The sequence below is a fragment of the Crinia signifera genome, chromosome 12 (assembly GCF_055691185.1).
Source record: "Crinia signifera chromosome 12, ASM5569118v1, whole genome shotgun sequence".
In the NCBI taxonomy this organism is placed as follows: domain Eukaryota; kingdom Metazoa; phylum Chordata; class Amphibia; order Anura; family Myobatrachidae; genus Crinia; species Crinia signifera.
In genome coordinates, this window is record NC_139228.1 from 35,721,817 (window position 1) to 35,744,332 (window position 22,516).

General features: G+C 49.9%; 1 protein-coding gene across 1 annotated transcript; it reads right to left on the reverse strand.

Annotated features, from left to right (window-relative positions):
- Nucleotides 1–16,851: 16,851 nt before the first annotated feature.
- On the reverse strand, nucleotides 16,852–21,247 carry LOC146049667 (uncharacterized). The gene is made up of 2 exons (XM_083166230.1): nucleotides 20,871–21,247; nucleotides 16,852–20,265 (listed from the first exon to the last, which is right to left on the reverse strand). The coding sequence occupies exon 2, from the start codon at nucleotides 20,040–20,042 to the stop codon at nucleotides 18,942–18,944; it is 1,101 nt and encodes a 366-aa protein (XP_083022356.1). The 5' UTR covers nucleotides 20,043–20,265; nucleotides 20,871–21,247; the 3' UTR covers nucleotides 16,852–18,941.
- Nucleotides 21,248–22,516: the final 1,269 nt, after the last annotated feature.

Here is a 22,516-nt window from a genome sequence, read left to right on the forward strand (position 1 = left end):
ACGAATATTTAGACTATTCACACATCATAGCCAGCAGTATTTGAATGTAAAATAGAGCAAAACAATGGTGTTTACAATATATCAGGTATTGACATGGGAAGGGGGAAAAGAAGAAATCTCCCCTTCCACCCCTCCCCCTGATCTTCCGAGTGGAGAAGAGAAAACCCCACGAGGGGGGTAGGGCAAGCTTCAGGTGTCAGGAATGGAGAAGTGGGCCCTTGCCTCCTCCAGAGTGTCAAAGAAGAGTGGTTTCCCATCCACAAACACCCTCAGCCGTGCCGGGTAGAGCAGGGAGAATTTGATGTTAGAGTCAATCAGGTGCTTGCAGAGAGGTGTGAATTCCTTGCGTTTTGCCGCCACCAAAGCGGAAAAGTCTTGGAAGATGAGTAGGTGTTCACCATTGTAAGCAAGGTTAGCGGTTTTGCGGTAATGTTCCAGGACTCTAATTTTATCTGCATAATTAAGAATTCTCATTATGACAGGACGTGGTCGCCCCCCACGATTCGGACGTTCTGGACCGATGCGGTGTGCCCACTCTATAGCAAGTGGGATTCCCTTCAGATCAAGGGCTAGTTGCTCCGGGAGCCAGGTAGACAGGAGGTGCATGAGCTCATGGCCCTTTACAGACTCTGGAATGCCCACCACTCTCAGATTGTTTCGACGGCTCCTGTTTTCCAGGTCGTCAATTTTCTCCTGGAGTGCCGCAATATCCCGAGATTGGGAGTCGACAGTTCGCTGAGCAACAGTGAGATCATCTTCTATGGACGAAACCCTCTGCTCAACCGTGTCCAAACGCTGGGCGTGGTGGGTCAGCTGGGTGAGAGTGGAATCGATAGCCTCCTTGAGCCCAGACAATTTTTCATCCAGCAGGGGGCCATGGACCGCAGCTATATCAGAGGGCTTCATCTTGGATTTTTTAGGTTTGGTAGTGGATTTACGTTTTTTCTTTGAGACGGACTTGGTGGAGGAGTGATCCGAGTCGGTAGAATGCCCACACGTGGTAGCCTCAGAAGGTTCTAAAGCTGGGTCCACAGAGGACATTTAAATGGGTACCAGGAACCTTTTCATAAACAGAAATCTCACTGCTGTGCTGATAGTAGATAAGGAATGCAGGCAGTAGTGTGAAGGCTATTTGTGTGAGGCTAAGACATCAAATTTTGCACGACGGTTATCTCATTATTGGACAAAGCGAAGCATAATGGTATCGGGCCCGTTGGGGTTTGAGAAGTGAAGGCAGATTACATCGCAATGTAACATAAAGCCATAGTTTATGTGTGAAACAATATTCAAATCTCAAGAGTGCAGAGGTTGATTCCAAATAAGTGCAGGGCACAATATGTGTGTGCACACAGCAGTACTCCTCAGGAAAGGGAGACAGGTGGTTTAGACAGGCTGTGAACACCGAGGGGGGGCGGCCATAAAGTGGTGTGGCAGGGGGTCCACGAGGTGCAGGGAAGGGGTCCGCTCCCAGGTGGAATGCGGTAAGCACAGATAAAGTATATCAGCAACCAGATGTATCTGGTAGTGTTAGGACGCTGTTAATTACAGGCACAGGGTGTCTTGGTTAGATGGATGTGGAGGCAACAGCACAGGTAAGGTATGAGCCTAGTCCTCACTGGCCTCAGCCTGTGTGCACAGCACCTGCATAGATCAAGGCCCTGGTGTCATTTGGGTGATAGGCCACGATTGCCCCGTGTAGTATGGGGTCTTGCTAGTGCTTGCTGGATGCCCCTTTGGAAGGATGGGACATAGGAGAGGGGTATTGGGGTATAGGGCTGTCTAGGCAGGGCCAGCTGTAGGGGTGTGCAGGGCCTGTCGTGTGGGTACCTGTAGCCACAGCCTGACTTGCGGTGGCAGCGTGATCTAGGCAGGAGACAGGGCAGCAGGGGGGAGAGTCCACCTCCCCCTGCACTCCAGGGAGATTGCTGGGCTGGGTGGGCGTCTGGTTGCAGGTGCGCGCGGATGTGCGCGAAAATTTAGGTCCCGGCTCCGTCCGGCGGGCTAGGCCTCAGACTGCCGGAGGGTGATCCAGCCTTCTCCGGCTCCGTGGTCTGCGCCGCCCGGGTCCCGTCAGCAGCAGCTCTCCAGACGGGGGGGCAGCGTGAGGGGGCAGCGTGACGGCGTGGTTAACAGTTGCGGCCGCGCGCCGTCCAGGGCGCGGCGAAAATCGAGGCCCCGGCTCCGTTCGGCGAGCTAGGCCGCAACCCGCAGGAGGGTTATTAAGCCCTCCCCGGCTCCGCTGCCTGCGTCGCTAGGGTCCCGGCAGCGATGGCTCTCCAGCCGGAGGGTAGCGGGACTCGGCAGTGTGGGTAAGGGGTAGATTATGGGCAGGTGAGGCAGGAGCTTGATGGAGATGCTGCCGCTTGGTATGGCCGCCAAGCCACGCCCCCTGACAATTACTTTCTGTTAATGCTAGTTGGGGTTTCACATGTTTTTGGTTGGTATATTATATATAAATCTCTCTGCACATGTTACATCTGCCCCACCTGCAGTGTTCTGCAAATATGAATAATGATCTTATTTTAAACTGTAAAGGCCCATACACACACTACGATGTCTTCTTAATGATGATGAGCGACCCCATTATAAATCACCTCCTGAACAACCCAGAACGACTTCGTTCAGGGTCGTTTAGGAGGTGAATCTTTTAACATCCTCTAGTGTTTATGCTGTGAATGACGGACGACTACCAACAATGCGCGTACCCGCGGGTCGTTAAAGACCATAGCCATCATCAATGCATGCAGGTCAATTTGGTTATGGTCGTTAACATTGTTTGTTTTTTCAATAGAAAAAGGACCTGCATCGTTTGTGGTCATTTGTCAGCCGTCGTGCACCAGTGATCACCTGCAATGCTGAGGTCGTTCATTTTCACTTTAAGGGTGAAAATGAAAGATGGTAGTTAAAGATGGGTCGTTACTGACACATCTTTGTGTGTGTATGGGCCTTAACTTTGTCTTGTTAAAATAAAAATCTTAAACAATTCTGGAAATTCCAGACTATTATGAAGATTCATATAAGATGAGCAAAAAGATCTTATCCAAAGGTGTAGTCCCAAGCAGTTGTGGGCACGTCGAGGTGTGTACTTGGCACAGCTGCCAACATTTTACAACCATTTTACAATCACGTATCCCGTTCTATCAAGCAGATTATTGTAATCTCTTTATATGGGGCACAGTCCAGGCAGACTACAAAGTGTATATAATAACATACTTATTATGACCGAGTAGTTGCCCAAAGCAGTTTCTCAGCGTCGGTCATTAATCTAGAAGAGTTCTAGAAATGACAGATGCTGATTGGTTGCTTTGGCCAATTACAACACCTAAGCTGGATATACTCTAGGCCAGGGAAGGGGAACCTTCGACCCTCCAGCTGTTGTTGAACTATGCGTCCCAACATGCCCTGCAACAGTTTTAGCATGGCCAAATAGCAAAACTGTAGCAGGGCATGCTGGGATGGTTAGTTCAACAACACCTCCAGTTGCCATCTGATGCAGTGGATCAGACCCACATATTGGGCACATACTCTAGTGTGTAAATGCAATGTCACTGACAATGGAGTGTATTCAATGACTTTTGCGAGCCGTGGCAGGAAGCAGTGCTGACTGCTCGCTGTCATAGTTTGCATGGTCAGTAATCAACTGAACCCCTGCACACGCAGTTTCCCCCTTGCTAGGTTTTTGCAGTGACGGGGAAATGGCGTGTGCTGCCACTAAAACGGCGAGGCTCGTGGCTAAATGCAGAAGGCTACCTGCATTAGTTTGGGGGAATCCTCACCATCAACTGACAGTGAGGATTCCCCCAGAACGTCTAATAGGGTGAGTGGCCGGCGCGGGGGTAAACGGTGAGGATTGCTTGTTTTCTGCGATCCCTGCTGTTTAACCCCCTCGCCAGCCGCATTGAATATGCCACAATGTGTGCAGGAGCCCGCCTCTAGGCACCACATTATTTGCGCCCCCCTCATGCCTATTTTAGGGAGGGAGTTAAAGGGGGGCTGCGGGTCCCATAGCAGCTGCACCAGTGGTGTAACTACAGGTTTTGCGCCCCCCTCCGAAATTTCGGCAGCACCCACCTGCCCCCCCTCCAACAGGTTAACCCCCCCCAGTAAAGTTAACCCTCCTTCCTTACCCCTCCAAAAGCCGCCTTGTCTGTGGTCCGGCTCCAGCTTCTAATGAAAATGGACCACCATAAAATGTCCATCCCCCATACAGCAGACAGTTTTTGAGACAGTTTTTGAGGCAGTACCTGCGGCGCCATTAAGGAGTAAGGAGCCATTATCATGTGGCTCCTTGCTGGTTAATCGTAGACCCAATTTAGGGTAACGGTGGTGTGGGGTGCGGTGCTCCTGGACTGGATGGGCTGGGTGGCTTTAGTGCGGCATGCCCTTACATTCTATTAACACTTTTCCCTCACTAACACTATCTCTATCCTATTTTAATTACATTCATTTATCTCTCTCTTTTTATATAGCTTCGGCTTCCTATCACTAATTATTAACACTTAGTATATCACTGGCATGCCGCACTGGGCTTCCCAGCTTATGATGTTTTTTTGGGGTGCCGCACCCTGCACCTAGATATAGCACTAGGGACCCCCAATATACAGAGAAGCCTTGACGCGGCTTGGGGGCAATGCATACACCTGCGCAGGTATATGTAACCAATTCTATTATCATGTAGTGTTCTAGATTGGTTACTAGCATTGCTCAGTGTGCTGAGGGAAAAAATGTCTTGTTTTACTTACCCAGTATTTAACCCCTCCCTCATGCACCTGGGAAATGCTACTGAACTAATTGAGCATCTACCACTATCTGTATGTATACAATGGGCTATTGCCATCCCAGAATGGCGATAGCCCAGGGATGCGAAGCCAGGCTGCCCGATGTTAATACATCGGGCAGCTTTGCATCCCCCATAGAAACCTATGGGGGATTCGGCCGGCGGCGGTGCAGGGGGGATCTCAGCAGGGATCAGAGATTCCTGCTGCGGTCCCCCTTTGATACATTTAGGAGATACTTAATATTTGCGGCTAAACCCCGAAAAACTGGTGTGTTCGGGGATTTAGCCGCAAATATGGTTTGATAAATGGGCCCCTATGCACGTTACATCTGCCTCACCTGCAGTGCAGCATGGTTTTGACAATTAAAGAAGGAGTTTGCTTTTGCAAGCCAACCTGAATTAGGCCATTACTTTAAACTTTGGAAATACTTTGAGCTAATATTGTTGTCACAAATATTTTATACATTGCTAAATGATCAAAAACAAATTAAAAAAATAATAATATTTGATTGAGTTTTGCATGAATACAGAGAAAGATATAAGGATACAGAAAATAAAATAGACAAGGAGGTGGGGGAGACTTGTCGGGTACACAGCAATGCACATACAATCAAGACAAGTCCTAATAATATAGACATAAAAGGTTAAAGGGATAAAAGCACATTAACCCTTTGAGTGCCTAGTGAATTTGTCAAAATTGATGAGAAAATTGCCCAAGCAAACATTTTATTTATCATGATGACCTGTAATATTTACCTTATATATAGAATATATCATCTTTTTATGCATAACATTTTTTATTTGAAGTTATATAACAAATGTGAGTGATGCTGGCATTTTTAGTGGATATTTTGAACATCTCTCACATAGATGTTGGCACGCAAAGGGCTAAGGCATACTAATAAATCATACATTGCACTACTGATATCATTAAGAATCAGAGTTCATGATTGAGCCAGGAGAATTCAGAACAGGGTAATTAATGGGGGGTATGAAATACACAGGACTCACCCGATTTCTTGTTATATTCACTCCACCTGAACCATCTCATGAACAGAAGAGGCAGTGGAGGAGTATCTAGTCAGCCGTTTCAAAAATAAAATGGTTGTGGATCTTCTATTCAGTCATTAAACTACTAGGTATTGTGGCAGATTTCCACAATTGGGAAATAGATGCTTTGGTGGCTATTAACCCTTTCAAGTCCAACGTCTTATCAGGCTCAATAGCCCTAGCGCTACTAGCAGATCCAGCTGTGAGCCACTTTAAAATAACAACCTTAACATTGCTCATTATTCAATGTAGACCATTTTTGTATAAAATTAAAATTAATGTAAACATTTAAACCAGAATTTTTGAATTGCAAAAAAAAAAAAAAGGACTGCAAAAGGTTAATATATGACCCAGGAGATATTTATTTCCATATGACTGCTCAACAAGAAGTTAATGGAATAGAGCTAACAGGGGTCCATTGGTTCATCTCTTCCCAACACCCTTGATATAAGATGAAACACTTCACACCAAAATGGCTGCAGCACTGGACATGACCAGAAACAACAATAAGGGCAGACACTAGGCCAGAACGGGTTGGGATTGTTTGGTCGAATGCATTATGGTCGAATGTCATTACATCGAATCCATTAGGTCGAATTGCTAAAAGGTCGACATGATTCTAGGTCGACATGGGAAAAGGTCGAAATGATTCTAGGTCGAAAGGTCATTAGTTCGACAGGTCATTAGGTCGACAAGGTCATTAGTTCGACATTGTCTAGGTCGACATTCACAAAGTCGACATGGGGTTTTTCACTGTTTTTTTACCTGAATGTCAACACAGTCGACATGGACACAGTTTAAAGTGCACTGCATCCCCTCGCATCGCTCGCTGCGCTCGCGAAGCGTCGGGCACGGTGCCTCGCTACGCTCGGCACACTATTTTATTCTCCCACCACGCCCTAGTGGATGGTAGGGCATGAAATACCGCCTGTCAGCACATGTCGGCTCAAAAAACAGTGAAAAACCCCATGTCGACTTTGTGAATGTCGACCTAGACAATGTCGAACTAATGACCTGTCGAACTAATGACCTTTCGACCTAAAATCATTTCGACCTTTTCCCATGTCGACCTAGAATCATGTCGACCTTTTAGCAATTCGACCTTATGGATTCGATGTAATGACATTCGACCATAATGCATTCGACCAAATGACCGCATCCCGCCAGAACTTATGTTGCCTCTCTGGTGTGAAGCATAGCTGCCTACCCTCCTGCATTCTGCAGGAGACTCCCTGAAATAGCAGCATTATTCTCCTATTAGTCTCACTAATCTCCCTCATTAGTCTAGCAATCTCCCTCATTTCACCTAGCCCACATTACACTGTTATATTTTTAGGGAAAAAAGAAATGAGAGACAGATACATTTACATTGAATCATCACCACAATTTCCCAGCACTTTAGCTCTTGCTAACTGCTTTGGGGATTATCTACATTTGATATAAGTCATTTTAAAAGATTCCTCTCATAATGAAGCAGTACACAATCATACTTTTAGGTGCCACGTTCATAATCTTTTTTCACAATCTCTCCATACTGTATATGGATCTAGACACGCCCTTTGGGAGGAGCATGATACGCCCCCTCAAAATTCTACTACCAACTATCATCTCCCTGAAACTAGTTTTCAAATGTAGGCAAGTATGGTGTGACGTAAGCCCTGTGAACTATTTTATAATATGTTTCTGAGGGGTTGACACATTTGGAAATGTTAAAGCAGGAAAAAAAAAATGGTTCTAGAATACTCTCTCCCATTTAACCTGTGAGGGGAATGTCCCCCTCTGATTATATACAGTCAGATACCAATACCATCTGGAAATACTACCCAGATTAGAGGCGGAACAAGCGAGTTTTGTGCCTCGGTGCAATAATATGGTTTGCCCCCCCCCCCCCCCGCAAACACACACAAATTGTTTATTTCAAGTGTAAAGCCAGTAGTGCCACACATATGAAGCCCCCCATAGTGCCACATGCATAGTGCCCCCCCCCCCCGTAGTGCCAAGTACGTAATGCCTCCACCATATTGCCAAATCCATAATGCCCCCCATAATGCCAAATCCATAATACCCCCCATAGTGGCAGACACACAATGCCCCCCCCCCCCCCGGTAGTGCCAAATCCATAATGTCCCCGTAGTGCCCCCCATAGTGGCAAACAAACACATAATGCACCCCCACTGTAGTGCCAAATACAGAATACCCCCATCGTGCCAAATCCATGATGTGCCCCATAGGGACACACAAATAATGCCCCCCATAGTGCCCCCTCCCCAGTGTCACATCCATAGCAGCTGGGTGGAGTGGGGACGGAGCACCCGCAGCCAGGCTGAGAGAGGATAGTCACAGAGCTCCAGTGGCTGGGCAAAGAGGGGACAGAGCGCCCGTGGGTGAAGGGGGGCGGTCACGGAGCTCCCGTGGCCAGTTGGAGGGGGTCGGAGCTCCCACAGCCGAGGGGGCGGTCACGGAGCTCCCACAGCCCGGGCGGGGGTGTGGAGCTCCTGCCTCTGGGTGGATGGAGGGTGTTCATGGAGCTCCTGCGGCTGGGTGAAGGGAGCTCCCACTGCTTAATGCCGGGCAGAGGCAGGGATGGAGCTGCTGGTGGCAAGCAGCATCTGCCTGATGGGGCCCGCAGCTGCCGCATTTTTAAAAATAAAAACGGCAACAGCGGCGTGCGGGCAGCAGCGGGCCTCATTAACTGCTTGGGCCCCTGCACCGGCAGTAGTTCCGCCCCTGACCCAGATCAGAATAATGCATAAAAAGCAATGCCAATATTTTAGAGATTTGATTCTGTCCAGGAGTTTGAGACTTGTGTAGTTTCACGGCGCCAACATGGCGCCGTGCTACTTCCGGGTTCTACGCTCGCCACAAACTATGTTAAAAAAAGTAACTTAACTCCATGCCAACATGGATAGTTCATACCTCCACTATCCATGTTGGCATGGAGTTGATTTTAAATAGCGTGGCGAGCGTAGCGAGCCACCGAACCCGCAGTGTGGGCGAGCGAAGCGAGCCCCGCAAGAGGACTCAGACGCACGGCGCCATGCTGGCGCCGTGAAACTACACAAGTACCAGGAGTTTTTGGAGTATAACTATGAAAATAATGTCTTAATTGGAGATATTTAAAGAAATCTTGTTTTGGAATATGAAATTGTGATTGGAGGTAAGAGAAAGGCGCTATGGGCCTGATTCATACCTGTTTGCTGGCTGAGCATACTGAAAGCCTAGCGAACAGGTAAACCCCGCCCTAGGGAAATGCCTGCCCCCCCATCCCCCTGCACCGACCTCATCCCCTAACGCTAACACATCCCCTCACATGCGGCCCAACAGGAGAAATCATTTGATGGTCGCTCACCATTGAATGATTGCTCTCCCTTTCGGTAATTAAAATCAGTCTAGAGTGACTTTTTATCCGGACTCTGATCGCCAAATGCGGGGCGGGCGCTGACGTCATGTGATCATCAGAACTTGATAACAGGAAACACTAATATGCTGTATACTCTGCGGTTTCAGTTAAAAATCCTATGACCGTGACCCCGGCAGTCAATAGGTTAATGAGAAGGTGGGTCCTGCTCACCCTGGTGCTATATAGTATGAAGGAGGACTATGGAGGAGGGAGGAGGAGGAGGGAGGTTCATGCCGCCCATAATAGGTGCCTCCCCTAGGCCTGTAGAAAAAGACAAGGTGAGACGCAATGCGCTGCTGGGCATATAACAGGGTTGCCGACTTTTTCTGTCTCTCTCTGGGAGAAGCCCGGAGAGGAGACTTCCAGCTGCAGGTCGGGGGGCGGGGCTTGATCTTTACATCATTAAGCCCGCCCCCAGGATGTTAAAAAACCCCAATTCACGGATCTCTGTGGTGTGGGGCGGGGCTAAAACGGCGCAATTGTGGTCATTTTAGCTCCACCCCCTCCTCTGAGACCCGCAGATTACCTCATTAAATTCCAAAGGTATTTGCAAAGACGCCGCAATCGGGGGGGGGGGGGGGGGGTGGGTGGGTGGGGATCCCCCGGAATCCGGGAGGGTTGCCCACCTTGCCGGGGGGCCGGGAGGAGGACCCGATTTTCGGGATCCTCCCGGCCATTCCGGGAGGGTCGGCAACCCTGGCATATAATGATAATACTCCGATTATTCAGCTACAGCACAATGAATGAGGACACACTGTTTAACAAAGTATATAAGATAAACTTTAATCACATGACAATACTACAAAAAATAAAAATAAGATAAGCATTTATATAAAAATAATAATGAATAATATGATAAATTTCAACTGGGTCTCCGATTTTCTGGTAACAAGTAATGTTAATATCGCTCAAAATATAAATAGTATTGGGAATCGGCAAGCTGTCAGCAAATAGTAGCTTTTCGTAGAGCGAGGGGTTAATACAGCAGGTGTTAGTATTAGAGCCAGTCTTTAGCATGGAAGCAAAACACGCATTTTTGTATGAAAAAAGCAGATGTAGGCTCAGGTTAGTAATGGACACAGTTATAGTGTAAAAACACACCCTCAATCTTCCTCAGATCCCTAGGACCAATTGGGTGGCCAAATCATCAATGTGTTAGCTCGCCCTTGCATCAGTGGTGGGTCTGGGCTGTTTGTGGGGAGATAGTGCCTTGAAAAGCTTGCAGCTTGGTCCGGTAATAGAGGTAAATGCATGTCTGTGGTGTCCACCTGCAGCGCGAGACAGGATCACCGCCCGGTGATAGAGGTAAATGCACGTCTATGGTATCCATGTGCAGCGGGAGACAGGATCACCGCCCGGTGATAGAGGTAAATGCACGTCTATGGTGTCCACGTGCAGCGGGAGACAGGATCACCGCCCGGTGATAGAGGTAAATGCACATCTATGGTATCCACGTGCAGCGGGAGACAGGATCACCGCCCGGTGATAGAGGTAAATGCACCTCTATGGTGTCCATGTGCAGCGGGAGACAGGATCACCGCACGGTGATAGAGGAAAATGCACGTCTATGGTGTCCATGTGCAGTGGGAGACAGGATCACCGCCCGGTGATAGAGGTAAATGCACATCTGTGGTGTCCATGTGCAGCGGGAGACAGGATCCCCGCCCGGTGATAGAGGTAAATGCACGTCTCTGGTATCCACGTGCAGCGAGAGACAGGATCACCGCCCGGTGATAGAGGTAAATGCACGTCTATGGTATCCGTGTGCAGCGGGAGACAGGATCACCGCCCGGTGATAGAGGTAAATGCACGTCTATGGTATCCATGTGCAGCAGGAGACAGGATCACCGCCCGGTGATAGAGGTAAAGGCACGTCTCTGGTATCCACGTGCAGCGGGAGACAGGATCACCGCCCGGTGATAGAGGTAAATGCACGTCTGTGGTGTCCACGTGCAGCGGGAGACAGGATCACCGCCCGGTGATAGAGGTAAATGCACGTCTATGGTGTCCACGTGCAGCGGGAGACAGGATCACCGCCCGGTGATAGAGGTAAATGCACATCTATGGTATCCACGTGCAGCGGGAGACAGGATCACCGCCCGGTGATAGAGGTAAATGCACCTCTATGGTGTCCATGTGCAGCGGGAGACAGGATCACCGCACGGTGATAGAGGAAAATGCACGTCTATGGTGTCCATGTGCAGTGGGAGACAGGATCACCGCCCGGTGATAGAGGTAAATGCACATCTGTGGTGTCCATGTGCAGTGGGAGACAGGATCCCCGCCCGGTGATAGAGGTAAATGCACGTCTCTGGTATCCACGTGCAGCGAGAGACAGGATCACCGCCCGGTGATAGAGGTAAATGCACGTCTATGGTATCCGTGTGCAGCGGGAGACAGGATCACCGCCCGGTGATAGAGGTAAATGCACGTCTATGGTATCCATGTGCAGCAGGAGACAGGATCACCGCCCGGTGATAGAGGTAAAGGCACGTCTCTGGTATCCACGTGCAGCGGGAGACAGGATCACCGCCCGGTGATAGAGGTAAATGCACGTCTGTGGTGTCCACGTGCAGCGGGAGACAGGATCACCGCCCGGTGATAGAGGTAAATGCACGTCTGTGGTATCCATGTGCAGCGGGAGACAGGATCACCGCCCGGTGATAGAGGTAAATGCACGTCTGTGGTATCCATGTGCAGCGGGAGACAGGATCACCGCACGGTGATAGAGGTAAATGCACGTCTATGGTATCCATGTGCAGCGGGAGACAGGATCACCGCCCGGTGATAGAGGTAAATGCACGTCTGTGGTATCCATAAGCAGCGGGAGACAGGATCACCGCCCGGTGATAGAGGTAAATGCACGTCTGTGGTATTCACGTGCAGCGGGAGACAGAATCACCGCCCGGTGATAGAGGTAAATGCACGTCTGTGGTATCCATGTGCAGCGGGAGACAGGATCACCGCCCGGTGATAGAGGTAAATGCACGTCTATGGTATCCATGTGCAGCGGGAGCAGGGCCGGATTAACAATGGGCCTGATGGAGCAACAGCTCCAGGCCCACTCTCCAAATAGGCCCATTCTGTAGCTGAGGGCCAGGGCTTTCCAACAAGCCCAGCCCCATTTCGCTAGCCCCTCGGGAACCAGAGATACCGCCAGGCAAACCTGGAACGTTGTCCCCATAGGATAACATGGGACCCGCTAATTCCGACCTCTACCCGGTTCCAGTGGCTGTCAGTTCCCACTCCGGCATCACAGAAGTTCGAGGTTGATCTCAGTCGAACCCAAATCGCTGGGCCTTCAATCTGATACCTGGTCCATATGGGTTCATTGGTTCTAGAGATATCTAGAGATATTGTGGGTAAACCAAAAAATTTTTTTTTCGGAAATTTCATGGCTGTTCATGTTGTTTGAGAACAGATTTCTCTGAAACCAAACGGCCCAGTTTCACGGGACCAAAATCATTTGAAGCCTACATGTAAATGGTGTCAGTTGGTTCCGAAGATATAGCTGTTTGTTTAAAGGGGGGCGGGGGTGATTTTCTCTCCCCCTCACACTAGAAAATGCAGGGATTAGGCTGGTGTAAAAGGGGCCGGTCCCTGCATGATACTGGGACCATATTCCTGGGTAAGTCCCTCCATTTTCTGGTGTAAAAGGGGTATTATTTCAAATAGCCGGGACATGCAGTGCTCTGAATACAGCCGGGCAGCCCCCTGCTCTCTGCCTGGCTGTCAATCAGTGCCAGATTAAGCCTTTGGGGGGGGGGGGGGGGGGGGGGGGGTGTTGGGGGCTGGGGCACTTTAGACAGGTGGAACCCCTTGCACTTGTCATTACTGGCCACAAACTGCATGAGAGAATATTATACTGTCAAAACACAGAGTAAAGTCAGTATAAACTTGGTCAATGGGTAACTGCTTACTCTGTAGGACTGTAGGAGACCTCACAGTGTCAGTGCTGCCTCTGATTAAAACCCCTCCCATGACTAGGCTGCTGCTGCTTTCCTCCATAGGCCTGAGAAGCATGTAATGAGCTCCACCAATCAGAGCTCAGCATAAACCTCTCAGCCTCTGCCCTCTTGTGCAAAGTGTCATGGGACTTAGTCAACTCCCAGTAATGCACTGCACACTTGTGCAGTCAGTGTGCCTTGGCTCCTGATGCTCAGCACCATTAATCATTGTCACATTGGCAGATATGTGAAGCTGCAGCACTACCCCACTCCCATGCACAAAACCATTAGCTAAAAAAAAATAATAATAATGTTTTGTTAAAAATACATGCCAACCACAGGGGGCCTCTAGCTAGAGGGGGCCCATGGGTACTAACCCCTTTTGCCCCTGCTTTAATCTGGCCCTGCTGTCAATGGCTGCCATTTCTGCCCGGCGGTGACTGTCCCCCAGTTACCGCGAGCATGTTTTCCCCCTTGACAATAAGCAAGTAATCCCACATGGCAAAGAGCATGGAACCCCTGGCAATGAGTATCGAACCCCCAGCATTGAACATGGAACCCCTGGCAATGAACATGTAGGTAAGCAAAACTTATGTAGCATCATTTTTAATAGGCATTATGGTGTTTGGCATAATACGTAATGGACATTATGGTGTGTGGCTTAACATGTAATGGGCATTATGGTGTAAATTTTTAATGCGCGCCTATGGCACGCAATGTCCCTATTTATGAAGCATATTGTGCATTATTGCTCAATCTGTTTGGTATAGTGCAGGCATGTCCAAACTATGGCCCTCCAGCTGTTGTGAAACTACAAGTCCCACCATGCATTGCCACAGTTTTGCTATTAGGGAATGCTAAAACTATGTCAAGGCATGCTGGGATGTGTAGTTTCACAACAGCAGGAGGGCCATTGTTTGGACATGCCTGGTATAGTGTGCATTTTGGCTCAATCCGAGTGGCAAAATGTGAATTTTGCCTTAATCTGTGTGGCATAACGTGAATTTTGACTCAATCTGTGTGCCAAAGTGTGAATTTTGGCTCATTCCATATGTCATAATATGTAAGAGGCAAGTACAGTATAAAGGGGTTACTATTGTGTTGCATGATTTGCATTAGGGGTATATGGGCCCTTATTCTGATCGGTGCGGATTTTTCCGCATGCGGTCGTACCGCCGATGGTTTTCCACTGCGCATGTGCAGAGGTCACTCTGCGCATGTGCAAGTGGTTTCGCCGCACGTATTCTTTAGACGCCGCACAGGGGGCGGAGAGGGGCGTGAAGGGCTACTTAGCCTCATTACCCTATGCATACGCCCCGCGTTTCATGGGCGTTCCCATGCAAACGCAGGGCGTATGCATGGTAATGAAGCCGTGACGCATGTGTAGGGGGCGGGCATCTGACATCGCCGGATGTCAGCTGCCCGCCCCCATACATGATTTCATACGGACAAGTGTCCGTGTGGTCTAGGGTGGCGGGCGCTGGTGGAGCGTGCGGCCCTGCATTCGATGTTCGGCGACCATCGAATGCAGGGCCAGCTCCCAAGATGGAGGAGGCGTATCCCCGTCCACTTTCATGCGGACCGCCACATATCCGCGTACGGACGGAGGTGGCGATCCGTATGGAAGGCGGGGATTCGCCTGCACGGTCCTGGCCGCATATTCTGATCTGGCCGCACAGATCAGAATAAGGCCCATGGTGTGGTAACTTGTGTTTTTATCACTGGAGTGCCGCCTCACCCCGCAAGTATCTTAGGACACCGGCATCCTGCGGGTGCACCTTTGGAGGGCACCCGCCAATATATCTCCATGCATTTTTCTTATGCCAGCCCCCTGCCTTTTCCAGGCATATATAACTAGTTGAAAGAATTTACACAAATACAGACACACCCATGAGCAGACCACTCAACCAGTACACTGGTCACGCCCCCCACATTATTAGGTGCTGACCACAACCCCTATTATTGCGCATAATAGGCCCTTGATCATTTCCAGCTCCAGGCACTTTTAGACCTTAATCTGGCTCTGTCTATATTGCAGTGTAAAAATAAAGCAGACAGTATTTACTCTGCACAGAAACAAAATAACTCACCCAAATCTAACTCTCTCTGCACATGTTACATAAGCCCCACCTGGACATCATGGTATTATCCATTAGAGAGAGAATTTGCTTTTGCAAGTTAAACAAGAATCATGCCCATAGGGGGTTATTCTCGTTGACATGCAGTGCTGCGAAGATCGCAGCGATGCATTTAATTTTTTGCCCTCGTCCACAATTGCCACTGGGCCCCTTCGCAGCCCGAATCCCACCGTGCGACTGCGAATGGATGTTTGGCATGAACATACATTAGCGCTGTTTAGGCTCTGTGACAGCTCTTTTCTTTCACTGTCTCTCCCTTCCAGTACTTCTGACTGGCAAACCTATACCTACTATCTGTCTAAGTGTGGTAGTGTGTGGTAATTTACTGTGTACTTATTGTTACAATGGCAGGGGGTAACTCCAAGAGAGTTGCTTGCAAGAAATGTAATGCAAAATTTTCACCTTCTACAGAGGGAGTTTATTTCTGTGATAACTTAGAATAGGATAATGATGTGGAAGTAGCATATAACACATTTCTGTAGACTGCCCTACCATATTTACTGTCTCTTTGAAGGTATTTTGTGGGCTTTTCCCAGGGCTGTCAAGAGAAATCTTGGGCCCCAGTACAACAACTTCCCAGGGCCCCCTGAACTCTAACCCTCCCTGCCATACTTTCGATTGGGAAGCCAACAGACAGCATTCCGGTGGAAGCATTGTGAGCAGTGGCGTAGCTAATTATTATGCGCCCCCCCCCCTCCCCTCGGCAGCCCGCCCCCCCCCCCATGCCCATACCTGCCCACCCGCTGCTGTCTGCGGTACCTGCCTGCCGTGCCGTCACGGTACCGTAGCGCTGGCTCCTGCTGCTAATAATGAAACGTGACTCTTAGAAAATGACTGCCCCCATACTGCAGACAAAAAACTGTCTGCAGTATGGGGGCAGCCATTTTCTAAGTGTCCGTTTTCATTATAGAAGCAGGAGCCAGCGCTAGGAGAGACGGGACTGTGACGGCAGTCACGGCACGGCAGGCAGGTACCACAGACAGCAGCGGGTAACTATAGCCCCGCAGACCCCCAGTGCCCAAACTTGCTCTGCGCCTCCCCGCCACCGCGGGGGGGCTGCGGAGCTATAGTTACGCCACAGATTGTGAGTGATGTTGGGATCCCGGCACCGGTCTGCAAAGCACTTTCGGGATTCTGGTATTCCAACTGCATCCCAACCAAAGTGCATATTCTAATATCTAATGCGGACCCTTTGCATGCTCAGGCCCAGGTAATCAGTAGCCACTCCCCCCCTCTCTGGACAACTCATTCCACCCACTGCCTGTGCCAGGTGAATAAGAACTCTCAAACAAACAGAGAGGATGAAAGATTGATGGGGTGTAAACCAAGAGGCTGGAGGCCTAGGTTATGGTATAAGCCGGGGTGGCCAAACCAGTCCTCAAGATCTACTAACGGTCCATGTGTAACCACCGGCAACGGGAACACAATTACCTTGGCTTGCAGGTGCCGAAACCAATTCACACCCAGTCTTCTTCCTATTTGGTCAGGAGTCTTCTCACTTCCACGTAATGGACACCAAGGAAAGATGGACAACAAATATCAATTTTGACCCTTTTATTCTGCGGTCTGTAACAAGGGGCACCAACCTTAGTATTCAGAACAGTATTCAGCACAAAATAAGCACTTCAACAGCACACAATAATCACAATGCAGAAATCCAACAATAATTCAGCAATAATGAACAATAATCACAATACATGCTAACCTGCAGTACCCGGGTACTCTCTATTTCTAGGGCCGGCCAGTCTTGAACGGAACCGGTGCACCGTGTTAGCGTCCAGGGAGAAAATCACACTTTGACTAATAAGGGTCTTCTCTTCAAGTTATAACAAAGGCTGTACTTTCACTCTTGGGCCACCGGGTGGCACTATTACTCCAGGGATTCTGATGTAGACCCTTAAACAGTAAACTGGTCCTCAATATATTTTCTGGGAACCTCAAAGGCAGGTCTCTATATGGATGAGGCCTTGGCAATTCTTGGTGCAACCTCCAGGTCACGCTAGTGTGGGCGCTTTTGCGTTGCCACACTCAGCTACACCTCGGTATGTTACTGGGGACGTGCTATCACCAACTTCTTCAGATGGTCTGCCAAGGATTAACTCCAACTATGCCCTCACCCTCTGGCCATTTGCTTTGACACAGCAGCCCATAAATCACAATGACACACTCACTATTAGCAGGCAGGGTTCAGCTGGGCTCACCATGTTGCTGGGCTCTGTTGCTGCTTTACTCTGGGACTGGGCTCTGCTGCTGCTGCTGCTGCACCCCTTGCTTGCCACCTGTGCTCTGTGGTGCTGGGGCTCCTCTCTCTCTCCCATGAACTCCACATGAGTCCTTCCCTGCAGGCTTCTCTCTCCCATGCACTCCACATGAGTCTTTTCCTGCAGGCTTCTCTCTACTTCCTCTTCCTGCTCTGCCTGTCCATCAGGGGATCACTCCCGCCCCCTGCTGCAATTAACTCTGGCTGGGCTGGCAGCATACATTATGCTGGGGCATTAACCCCTTACTAACTGTGGCACCTGGTGACTGATATCACCTAATGTCAGGGTGTTACATCCGCCCATACTTTTTTATGTGCGTGTCCTCGCGCACACCAATGCAGATACAGGTGACTTTTGTTATAAAGTTCCGGGACCACTGAGTCCACTACCGAATCAAGGTATAACTTTCCAATAAGAGGTACAACATTACACAGGCTACTTAAACAGTGCCGACAATATTATTAACAAATGAACAGTAATACAAAAATGTTCAGTAACATGAAGAGTAACACAACTGCCTATACCGCAAAGGTGGTACTACTGTTGGAGGAAGTATTGGCCACCTCGCATTCAGTAACGGCCCCACTGGGATCTGTAACATGTTTGGGACACTGTCCTCATTGTCATCATCACTCTCTTTGCTGTTTGCCTCAAGGGGCAATTGGGTTCGGTTAGGGTACTGCTTACGTTGGTCGAAATAGATCCACTGCCGTCGAGTCACATCTGGCCCTCCAATCTGATAACTCTCGGCTGTCGACGCCGGACTCTTAGTGGCCACATAAGGACGGGATTTTCGTCTGGTGTCTACTTTGCTTCGTGATGGAAGGTTTTTCATTGGCTTTTTCTGCCCTCGGGCATGAGAGTACTGTTGGCTACACACATACGGCCTGCACTTGGTGTTTTCTGCCAAGCTTTCCCTTTCCTTGGAATACATACTATCCCTCTGGGGTTGGCCTTTTGTATAGTAGTCGCATAGAGGACTTCTGGGACGTGGGTGGCTCCCGTAACCCTTGTTTCTGGTGGCATATCTGCTGCCCCGAACGGGAATACCACCGGGACCAGTGACGTTGACTGCTTTGAGCCCTTTTTCTCCTCTGACAACGTCAAATTCTACCATCTCCCCAGCCCCGAGGCTTCGGTATAGTTTTCTTGGGTCACTGTTCTGGATGGCGGTGTAGTGGATGAAGACGTCCTGCTTTGGGTCAGCGCAATCGACGAACCCATATCCACGTTGCACGTGGAACCAGATCACTTTCCCTCGACTTTTCGTGCAAACTGGAGGGTCACTGTTTGACATGGCAGATAATTTGCCTGCACTTATATGGCATTGTCTGCCATAGCAGGTCTGCAAGTCTTCAGGGCCTGTACCTACTCTTCCTGTTCTCCCCGAGGTTCGGCCCTCCCCCTCGGGGTGCTGTAGTTTAAAGGATCAGGTGGAGGAAAGTCCCTTTCAACATACACCTCTTGACACTGTCGGCAAATGGGTCGACCTTGGTAGTCGAACTGGTCGGTTGCCCGTTGTCCATGTTCCCGAGGTGGTTCCCAGCGGTTTCGGTTCGTTTGCTGTCGTTCTGTATTCCATCTGGCTCCCCAGCTGCTCGGCGCGGTTTGCCGCGCTACCTGACGCATTTCTCGCTGTATCTCAGCCATCCCGAGGGCTAGGTCCTCTACCTGCCTCTGGAGGGATTGGGTCTGATCCCCTGATGTCTGCTTGTGGTTCTGTATGGCCAGGTCCTTTGGCTTCACGGACCGTTCTGGGTTCGAAGCCGTGGATCCTCGAAACCCCACCATCTCCGGATACTCCACCTCAGAGCCGGAGTGGTTTCCGATTGTGGTGATGGCAGTGTTTTTAAAATCGGCAAAAGGTTTACCCGCCATTTGCATCTTCAGGAGCCGTAGCTGGGTTCTCACGCTGGGATTCGATGCTCCTTCTATGAATTGTATGGTGAGGGCCTCATCGCCATTGGGAATTTCGTCTTTATCGGCTGCTCGTATGAGTTTTAGGGCTGCCTGTAGACTCAGGGCAAAATCTCGGAGAGTCTCGCCTGGCCGTTGTTTTCGGCCGTAGAGTTGCATCTTCAGCTCTGGTAGGGTGGCCGTCTCGAAGATCGTGGCCAGCCGATTCAGAATCACGTCGGTGCCCGTCTTTTGGTCGTCGGCCCAAGATTCGACCTCACTGAGGGCGGAGCCCGTAAGTTGGCCGATTAGAATTTGTACCCTCTGTTCTTCACTCGGGATATAGAGCTGGTGCATGGACTTCAGTTGGTTCTTAAATGCAGTGAACGTGGCGCCCTTGTTGGGGTCTCCACTATAGGTAAGCATCCATGGGGCTCCGAAATAGTACGGTAGTGTGATTGGGGTATGAGGGGTCGCTGCTGGAGCAGGTGCTGCAAGTAGTGGGGCAGCCTGTTGGTCATTGTTGGGGGGTGCAGCAGGTTGCTGTCCGCCCTCGGCCTGTGGTGCTTCCATCCTTGGGTTGGATTATACTCCTAGTTGACCGGATCCTGTTCGTGACGCCAGAAAAGGGTGTAACCACCGGCAACGGGAACACAATTACCTTGGCTTGCAGGTGCCGAAACCAATTCACACCCAGTCTTCTTCCTATTTGGTCAGGAGTCTTCTCACTTCCACGTAATGGACACCAAGGAAAGATGGACAACAAATATCAATTTTGACCCTTTTATTCTGCGGTCTGTAACAAGGGGCACCAACCTTAGTATTCAGAACAGTATTCAGCACAAAATAAGCACTTCAACAGCACACAATAATCACAATGCAGAAATCCAACAATAATTCAGCAATAATGAACAATAATCACAATACATGCTAACCTGCAGTACCCGGGTACTCTCTATTTCTAGGGCCGGCCAGTCTTGAACGGAACCGGTGCACCGTGTTAGCGTCCAGGGAGAAAATCACACTTTGACTAATAAGGGTCTTCTCTTCAAGTTATAACAAAGGCTGTACTTTCACTCTTGGGCCACCGGGTGGCACTATTACTCCAGGGATTCTGATGTAGACCCTTAAACAGTAAACTGGTCCTCAATATATTTTCTGGGAACCTCAAAGGCAGGTCTCTATATGGATGAGGCCTTGGCAATTCTTGGTGCAACCTCCAGGTCACGCTAGTGTGGGCGCTTTTGCGTTGCCACACTCAGCTACACCTCGGTATGTTACTGGGGACGTGCTATCACCAACTTCTTCAGATGGTCTGCCAAGGATTAACTCCAACTATGCCCTCACCCTCTGGCCATTTGCTTTGACACAGCAGCCCATAAATCACAATGACACACTCACTATTAGCAGGCAGGGTTCAGCTGGGCTCACCATGTTGCTGGGCTCTGTTGCTGCTTTACTCTGGGACTGGGCTCTGCTGCTGCTGCTGCTGCACCCCTTGCTTGCCACCTGTGCTCTGTGGTGCTGGGGCTCCTCTCTCTCTCCCATGAACTCCACATGAGTCCTTCCCTGCAGGCTTCTCTCTCCCATGCACTCCACATGAGTCTTTTCCTGCAGGCTTCTCTCTACTTCCTCTTCCTGCTCTGCCTGTCCATCAGGGGATCACTCCCGCCCCCTGCTGCAATTAACTCTGGCTGGGCTGGCAGCATACATTATGCTGGGGCATTAACCCCTTACTAACTGTGGCACCTGGTGACTGATATCACCTAATGTCAGGGTGTTACACATGTTTCCCAGACAACCTCGCTGGTGCACAGCTGTAGTCATTACTAACTGTCACATTTCCCAGGTCACCTAGCTGGTGCACAGGTGTAGTCATTACTAACTGTCACATTTCCCAGACCACCTAGCTGGTGCACAGGTGTAGTCATTACTAAATGTCACATTAGGCAGACCACCTAGCTGGTGCACAGCTGTAGTCATTACTAACTGTCACATTTCCCAGGTCACCTAGCTGGTGCACAGGTGTAGTCATTACTAACTGTCACATTTCCCAGACCACCTAGCTGGTGCACAGGTGTAGTCATTACTAACTGTCACATTTCCCAGGTCACCTAGCTGGTGCACAGCTGTAGTCAGGGCCTGCGCCACCACTAGGCAGCTCTAGGCATTTGCCTAGGGCGCCGGCACCTGGAGGGTGGCAGTTCGCCCCTCACCCCCAGCGAACTGTGTAAAAAAATTGCTGCCCCGGCGTCCCTACAGTGCTAGGGCGGTATGGGGTGTCCGTGCCGTAGGGGTACCTGCGGCGCCGTCATGTGTATAAAGCTGGCTGCGGCCGGCGGGGTCCCTGTAGTGAATAGCAAATAACTAGCGCTATGTGCGCGGTGGCGCGGGAAGCGCTAGTTATTTGCTATTCACTACAGGTACCCCGCCGGCCGCAGCCAGCTTTATACACATGACGGCGCTGCAGGTACCCCTACGGCACGGACACCCCTGACCACCCCAGCACTGCAGGGACTCCGGGGCAGCAATTTTTTTACACAGGTACCACCCCCCCTCCCTCCCCCCGGCACCGGGGCGCCCCCACCCCGACTCGCCTGGGGCGCTCCGGTGCCTTGCACCAGCCCTGGCTGTAGTCATTACTAACTGTCACATTCCCCAGGTCACCTAGCTCGTGCACAGGTGTAGTCTTTACTATCTGTCACATTCCCCAGACCAACTTGCTGGTGCACAGCTGTAGTCATTACTAGCTGTCACATTTCCAAACATGCTGTATACATTCCTACTATAGATTACAGGTTACCTGATATATATAAACTGTTGGTAGATCTTGAGGACAGGTTTGGCCACCCCTGGTATAAGCTGTGTCTTAAGTGCCTGAATGCCTGCTGCTTATCCTGTGGCTGGACAGTTGGAGAACTGACCCCTATCAATCAGCTGTAATGTTTAGAAGAAGCTGAATCAGCCAGACCACCTCCCCCGTCATTAAGCAAATCATTGCCGCTGACAGGGGAGGGGCACGGGACAGCGTGGCAGATAGTGCCTGG

Bases quoted from the DNA above. Each gene is read 5' to 3' on its own strand.
- LOC146049667 (XM_083166230.1), bottom strand. From the start codon at position 20,042: ATGGAAGCACCACAGGCCGAGGGCGGACAGCAACCTGCTGCACCCCCC.